This window comes from Vicia villosa, linkage group LG6 (genome assembly GCF_029867415.1).
Source record: "Vicia villosa cultivar HV-30 ecotype Madison, WI linkage group LG6, Vvil1.0, whole genome shotgun sequence".
NCBI lineage: Eukaryota > Viridiplantae > Streptophyta > Magnoliopsida > Fabales > Fabaceae > Vicia > Vicia villosa.
Window position 1 is genome coordinate 14,252,137 of NC_081185.1, and position 8,749 is coordinate 14,260,885.

General features: G+C 27.6%; 1 protein-coding gene across 1 annotated transcript; it reads left to right on the top strand.

Moving 5' to 3' along the window:
- The first annotated feature begins 1,954 nt into the window (after positions 1-1,954).
- LOC131611257 (F-box/kelch-repeat protein At5g15710-like) lies at positions 1,955-4,141 on the top strand. The gene has a single exon (XM_058883338.1). The coding sequence runs from the start codon at positions 2,451-2,453 to the stop codon at positions 3,771-3,773; it is 1,323 nt and encodes a 440-aa protein (XP_058739321.1). The 5' UTR covers positions 1,955-2,450; the 3' UTR covers positions 3,774-4,141.
- Positions 4,142-8,749: the final 4,608 nt, after the last annotated feature.

Sequence of the window (8,749 nt, forward strand, 5' to 3'; positions counted from 1 at the left end):
TTTGGCGGTTGTAACATAATACGGTTTGGTTTGATTTGTAAAGTACAAACTACAAACCGAATCGAACCACACAATTTGTTTTAAAATGGTCCAAATACATTCGAATCAAATGCAGTTTTTTGCGATTTTAATTTGATTTGGTTTTATTTTACAGTTTTCTATTTTTGATTTTGAACACCCCTAAAAATATTTCCATTTAAAATCATAAAAAAAAACTCTTACAATTTGAAGAAAAAATTGATATGTATAATCAACATGTTCTAGGTTATTGTTGATTAGAAAACAGATATGTTCTAACTTTTTCTATGTTTTCTCTAACACATGCTTACATTTCAAATGCATGTCTAAGACTGATTTCTTATTTTCTACACCATATAAAACTAAGGCCTCATTCTAGGTAGATATTATTCACATCAAAAAATTGTGAGATCTTCATCTTTCACCAATTCTATTTTCATCAACATCTCAATCGGACCATCATCTACTCAATATTTAGATTAGTGTGTAGATCTATTGACAAAGAAACTAATCATTGTTGCTAATTCTTTTTTCTACTTGAACTAGTCAAAAAGTGTTGCATTTGCATGTGTTGCTAATTCCTTTTTGTGCAAGTTGTGCTTTTTTTCTACTTTAAACTAGTTAATTTTTTTTTGTTGTTGTTGATTTTGCCCTTTCTAGTTCAATTTTTGTAAGACCTCATTCATTTAAATACAATAGCCAAAACCACAACCCTACTAATTCATCATTCACCTTATTTGAAAACACAAACGGTCGAAAATAATTTAGAATTAACTCCCGTCAATTGTCAATAGTTATTGTTTTGTATCTATCACATATTGAAACTGACCGATTATCCATCCCTAATAAAAATTGCATCTTTAACTAACTTTGAAGTATTAATATAAATACTACATTGTATTGAACATATTCTATTTAATTAGATGATATAATTTTTTCCTCTAAACAATAAAAAAAAACAATAACACACAACTTTAAAAACAAAATATTTCAATTGTTAATGGTTAATTGTGATTTAGGTCATGTTTGGTAAAAATAGATGATAGTTGATAGTTGATAATTGATAATTGGTAGATGTTAGCTTATAGGTGATAACCAATAATTTATAGTTGATGACTAATAACTTATAGTTATAGTTGATGGTTGATAACTATAACTTAATTCAAATGCTTGGTAAATTAGTGGTTACACTAGTTGATAAATTCAAAATGAAAATATTCTTAATTAAAAAGTTAATGATTATTATCTTATTATATTATATTATTAAATTAATTTAATTTGTTAAAAATAAATATGTTAATAAATAAATACAATATAATTTTTAATATATATATATATATATATATATATATATATATATATATATATATATATATATATATATATAACTAAAGATAACATCAAAATATATTAAATATTTATATATAAAGTTTATAATAAAATTGAACAAAATAATAATATAGTAATTTTGAATTCAGTTATATTAAATGCAAAATATATAATTAGGGAAAAGCTAACATGTGCCCTTGGGGCACAAGATAATTAGATATTTATAGAATTTTTTTTTGAAACGCGTGCATTCAATGTATCGGAACTTTAAATATGACTTTATTGCATTTAATTATATTTAATTTTTTCTAATTATAACATCCTTAACATGTGCCCTTAGGGCACATGTTAGCATGACCCATATAATTATTATATTGAGAAGAATTAATGATCAAGATATGAAGCAAATATTAATAATTTACTCTTGGAGTAAGAATGTCTCTCCTTATATATATATATATATATATATATATATATATATATATATATATATATATATATATATATATATACCAAAAAAGCATTAAATTTATGCCTATTAAGAAAATTATAATTATCTATTAAATTAATGAGGATTAGATTATAACTATGTACCACCCATGACAAATCTTGAATTTTGTTATCACCTTTGTCATAAATCAATATTGCGACAGACACAAACAAAAGTACCAAAATCAAATCCAATCCAATAGAGAGAGAAACACAAACTCCAATCTGAACCTACTTCGGGTTCTTCTTCCTTCTTCAATCTCCATTTCACAATCTCATTCACCTACTCCTCACAATTTTCCCTGTATCATCAATCAATGGTTTCAAAATCTAAGGTAATTCTCATTCATCACAACCCATCATAGCTTCACTCTTCTGTTCCCTTCTCTCTGTTCAAAAATCTAATCTTTTTAGGTCTTAAATCATCAACCCTTGAGAAAATTTTCTTTTTTTTGATCTTGATCTGGGTTAATTTTGTTGGGTTGTTCATAATTTTGTGATTAGGGTTTCAGTGATTGATAAAAAGAGAAACTTTGGTTGGTGTTAGATTGGAATTGAGGGTTAAAGCTGAAATTTTGTTTGTTTTTTAGGGTTTTTGAGTGATTTGATAGATTATGGATTGTATTGTGAAATCTTCTGAATTAGGGTCTGGTGTTGTTAGTAATGGTGAATCTGAATCAGTAGAGAATGTAATTTTTGGTGGAGATGTTAGATGTTGTATACAAGCTTCTCCTCCAAGGGGAAATGGGTCGAGGAATACTAGTCCGATGGGCCGAGTCGGGTCGAGGAACACGAGTCCGTCGAGGCAAATTGTTAAGACTAAACCGAGGGGTTTAGATGAAGAAACACATGCTACATTCGGTAAAGTGGTGCACCCCGATGTTCAGATGGAGGATAACATATGGGCTATGTTGCCGGAGGATTTGTTGCATGAGATTTTAGCTAGGATTCCTCCGTTTCTGATTTTTCGGCTTCGTTTGGTTTGCAAGAGATGGAATTTGTTGCTTCAGGATAGTAGTTTTTTCAAATTTCATTCGAGTGTTCCGTCGGATGGACCTTGCGTTCTTAGTTTCTGTAAGAGCTCGTTGATTCCACAATGTTCTGTTTATAGTTTACCGCTTAAGGCTTGGTATAGAATGTCGTTCACGTTTTTGCCGCATTGGGCTATATGGTTGGTCGGCTCTTCTGGTGGTCTTGTTTGCTTTTCCGGGTGCGAAGGATCGGTGTTTTGTATATTGGTTTGTAATCCCCTCACTCAAACATGGAGGATATTGCCGAGTATGCATTTTAATCAACAAAGGCAATTGATAATGGTTGTGGATCGATCGGATCGGTCGTTTAAAGTAATAGCAACGAATGATATATGCAGTGACAAGTCATTGCCGACTGAAATTTATGACTCGAAGGAAGATCGGTGGTCGGTTCATCAGACTATGCCGGCTTCTAATCTTTGCTCTTCAAAGATGGCATATTGTGATTCTAGGTTGTATTTGGAAACCCTTTCGCCGCTTGGTTTGATGATGTATAGACTAGATATAAACAGTTGGGAACATATTCCGGCTAGGTTCCCGCGATCGTTACTCGACGGTTATTTGGTTGCTGGTACCCAGAAGCGGCTTTTTCTTGTTGGAAGGATCGGTCTATACAGCACTCTACAGAGTATAAAAATTTGGGAACTGGATCATGCCAAGATTTTGTGGGTGGAGATTAGTAGGATGCCGCCGAAGAATTTCCGTTCGTTATTGAGATTATCGGCCGAGAGATTCGAATGCTTCGGACTCGACAACTTAATCTGCTTCACCTCTTATAATCAAGGGAAGGGACTTCTGTTTGACGTCGATAAAAAGATCTGGTCTTGGATCGGCGGGTCGGCTTTTCAGTCATACAACAATCAAGCTTGTTTCTACGAGCCGAGATTTGATGCTTCTATCTACTAAGCTAGAGTCTCATGACACGGTCGATGTCAAATATCGACCGACAAAACTTATAAAAGAGGCTTACCTGCGACTTTTTTACCTGACGTGATGCGGCGTGTATCTTTAACTTCAACTTCTGCAATGCTCGCAGGATTGGCGGTGTAATGTAATCTGTAATCGCATAAATCTCGTCTTGAACTTTAACCTTATGTAACTTCTTGTAAATGTTCTCCCCGACTTTTCTTAATGGCAAAGTAACTGATTATGAACACGATTTGCCTTGTAATTTTATCGTCTTGATGCTGTTGTAAAAATCGGTTTTACAAGTTGTTGTTCATGTATATTGTTGCACTACTATTCGATGCAATACAAAAGCTGATCAAAGAATCTGTTTGGATTGACTTATCTGAGCTTAGTTACATATAAGCACTTGTGAGATTGTTTGGAAGGGCTTATGGAAACTGTTTATTACATGTACATAAGTTGTTTTTCAGCTTGTTTCTTTCTATAAGCACTCTAAGTTAGCAATGTAAGAGCTTATTGATTTCTGGCTTTCTGCGTTAATTAGAGATAAGTGCATCACAAAAAATGAAATTACTACAAGCAAGATTTTCATTTTTCTTATTTATTTATTTATTTATTTATTTATTTATTTATTTATTGTATTGTTAGAGTTTGATACGTTTCTTTTATTTATTGGGCTATATTAGTTTCATATTTGGGCAGTGGTGGGTAAAATATTGAGTCTCCGAATATATACATATTTTTCTAAAAAATAAAAAAACAAGTGAAAAATATATTGAAAAATACAAAAATCTATTTATTTATTAAAAAATAAATAAATAAAAAAGCGAATAAACCAATAAACCCGCTACCTTGAAGGATTGGGTTAAATTCTTATATCCAATTTTTTTCCTGTGTACGACGGGACGGGATAGGACAAAGGCGTTTTGTCACCCCTAATTTTATGTAGACTCTGTTTGGTTAAGATAATTTTTAAGCTTACAACTTATGTCTTATAGCTTATAAGCTCATATGACAATAAAAAATATGTTTAGTAGCTGTCTTTTTGTCACAAGCTTATAACTTATTTTACAGACTTATAGTTTTTTTTTAAATGCTATTTCAAATAGCGTTTTAGCTTATAACTTATCATTTTTCTTCTTATTTTGCTCTTATTATTTTAAATAAAATTCACTACCATCTTTTATAATTTAAAATAAAATAATTATATATTAAATATTTTTTAGGTCATTTTAATTTATCAAACAATTAAATTAACTTATCAGCTATATATCATCAAATAGTTAAATTAACTTATCAGCTATACATCATCAAACATTTTAATTGAACTGTTAATTTTATCAAACAGTTAAATTAACTTATTAGCTATACATCATCAACCATCAGTCATAAACTATAAGTTATCAACTAACTTATTAGCAGACCGCTATTTTTACTAAACAGAATAATAGTAACTAGTATATATATATATATATATATATATATATATATATATATATATATATGAGAATGCCATATTTATATGAGAATATGATAATGAATCTGGACCATTGGATTTTAAAATAAATGGTGGTGATTATGGGTGAATCTTTTTCTCTCTCTCCTACATCATTTATTTCAAAATATAGGAGAGGAAAAAAAATTCACCCATAATATCCACCATTTATTTTAAAATTCAATAGTTCAGATTCATTCTCACATCCTCATATAAATATGACATTTTCATATGATATGCCCTTATATATTAGAAAGAGATAGAGACATAAATGAGAAGGAGAGGGTTGAAGAGAAAATGTTGAAGGAGAGCATCCAAACCCAAATTATTTTGGTTTTAGTCCCTAAGATCAAAATCCGCAGGAAAATTCGAAGAAAAATTTATACCATTTGGGATCATATATACCATTTTTCATATATAAAAATATTTAGATCATTAATAGATTTTTCCCATATACAAATATTATTTATATTTAGGTATCGCTTACATAAAAATATTTAGATCAATAATAGTTTTATTCCCGTATGTGTTTTTTGAATAAAAAATGTTTGTATCAGAAATACCATTTTTCCTATAAAAAAATATTTAATCAATAATAAATTTGTTCCAGTATATAAATATTATTTTTGTTTAGGTATCATTTACAAAAATATCTGAATCAATAGAATTTGATACTAATAGAATTTGACCATAAATAATAGTAATATGTTACAATTTAATAAGTTATACATTTTTTCCCGTAGATATATATTTCTCCTATTTACATTAATAACTTAGATTTGTGAAATGACATCAATAACAAATAATTTTTCAAATATTTAATTGTGAAAAAATTATTTTAATTGTATAAACTTCATTAATGACATATATTAATATAATAATATTTTGAATCATATAAATTAAAGTTAATGATAAGTGCCACGTACTTTTGTATTTTATCCAATAACACACCTTTTTCAATATATTTTTTAATTCATTTTAATTAAAATATTTTTTTAAACTAAAATTATTATTATTTTCGTAAAAAATATTGTATCTTAAAATTAAAATTATTTCAAATTATATTTATTCGTATTAATATTTAATTACTAAAATTAATTTTTAAAAATTTAATACTATTTTAAATGTAAATTAACAATCATTTAAAATGATTATAATAATCTTTGTATTAAAAAATAATTTATTGGAATATTTTGATTAATAATTTATTATAAATAATAATAATAAAGTAATAAAAAGTGAAAAGTGAAAAATTAAAAAGTGATAAAGTGAAAAAGTGAAAAGTGGAAAAGTGAGGTGAAAAGTGAGTTAGAAAACACCAACATAAGACATTTTTTGCCCCTAAATTATTAATTTAGACTAAGATACTAAAAGGACATTGTTGTAATTTTCAGAACAACTTCTTTTCTTATATTATAGATATTGAATTTTAAAATAAAAATTATTTTAAATTATATTTCTTCGTATTAATATTTAATTACTAAAATTATTTTTTAAAAATTTAATACTATTTTAAATTTAAATTAACAATCATTTAAAATGACCATAATAATCTTTGTATTAAAAAATGAGTTATTGGAATATTTTGATTAATAATTTATTATAAATAATAATAGTAAATTAATAAAAAGTGAAAAGTGAAAAAGTAAAAAGTGAAAAATTAAAAAGTGAAAAAGTGATACGTGTAAAAGTGAAAAGTGAGTTGGAAAGTCATAAGTGAGTTGGAAAGTCATAAGTGAGTTAGAAGAAACCTACAGAAAATATTTTTGCCCCCAAATGAGTAATTTAGACTAAGATAATAAAAGAATATTGTAGTAATTTCTAGAACAATTTCCTTTCTTATATTATATATATTAACTTCATGGTTAAAATATATGATAAAAACTATTGTAAGACCCTTTTCTTAAAAGGAAATTTCACATAATACTCTCGAATTTATAGAACAATGGTGCCCTATAATTATTTTTTTCATCTTTAAACAATTGTAAAGGTCAATAATCAAATTAAAAAGTTTAATATTTAAATTTATAAAATAATAGTGTTGTAGAAAAATGTGGCACATACTTAAAACATAAAAAAAAGTAATCATTAAAAAACGTCAATTGAGTAAATTATTTGACTTTTTAAATTTATAATTATCATTAAATTTGAAATATTGACGGTCAATTAAACAGTTTCTTAATGATGATTCAATGCAGAGTTTTTAATTTAATACTATTTTTATTAAAACGAATTTTTATCAAAACGAATTTTAATCCATAAAATACATTTTTTTCCGTAGATATATATTTCTCCTATTTACATTGATAACTTATATTTGTGAAATGACATCAACAAATAATTTTTCAAATATTTAATTGTGAAAAAATTATTTTAATTTTATAAACTTCATCAATGACATATATTAATATAATAATATTTTGAATCACATAAATTAAATTTAATGATAAGTTGCACGTACTTTTGTATTTTATCCAATAACACAACTTTTCCAATATATTTTTAAATTCATTTTTAATTAAAATATTTTTTTAAAATAAAATTATTATTATTTTCGTAAAAAATATTATATCTTAAAATAAAAATTATTTCAAATTATATTTATTCGTATTAATATTTAATTACTAAAATTAATTTTTAAAAATTTAATACTATTTTAAATGTAAATTAACAATCATTTAAAATGATCATAATAATCTTTGTATTAAAAAATAATTTATTGGAATATTTCGATTTATAATTTATTATAAATAATAATAGTTAAGGAATAAAAAGTGAAAAGTGAAAAAGTAAAAAGTGAAAAGTGGAAAAGTGAAAAGTGAGTTAGAAAAAACCAACAAAAATTTTTTTTTGCCCCTAATTATTAATTTAGACTAAGATACTAAAAGGACATTGTTGTAATTTCCAAAACAACTTATGTTTTTAATAATAATAATAAAAGTGATAATAATAATAGCTCTGCTAGGGTTAGATGCCTAGACCACGAAGGGGCGTCGGCCGGCCAAAAAAAGTGGCGGTGGCACTCCAACGAACGGCGGAAAGAACGGTGTTAACCCAGGCAACAGTAGAGCTACTCGATTCACCACGCATTCATGATCTCAAGTCACCAGAGATGCTACAGATTGTAACAAATGAAGATGGAAAACACCCAACAGGGGTTCCGACGACAACTACGGCAGGGGAACCCACACCTCAGGGAGACCCTAAACCGTGGGTGGAGATAATACAAGGAAACCGGGATGTATCGAGAGGCATGGCGGTTGACTTCATTGCCCCCAATATTGTCAACGGAGATATTGCCATTGAAATCGAGGAAGCGGATGTTGCGCAAGAGCTGCTATACTGGGAAAACGCTATCATTCTTTTTGCGTTAGGAGCAACTCTCTCAATGCACGCGGTGAAGAAATTCATGGAGAAAACCTGGAATTTCGTGACGCTACCAGAATTGTACTACAATGAGGCAGGGTATTTCATTGTC

What these genes read in the sequence shown, in the direction of transcription:
- LOC131611257 (XM_058883338.1), top strand. Translation starts at nt 2,451, where the DNA reads ATGGATTGTATTGTGAAATCTTCTGAATTAGGGTCTGGTGTTGTTAGT.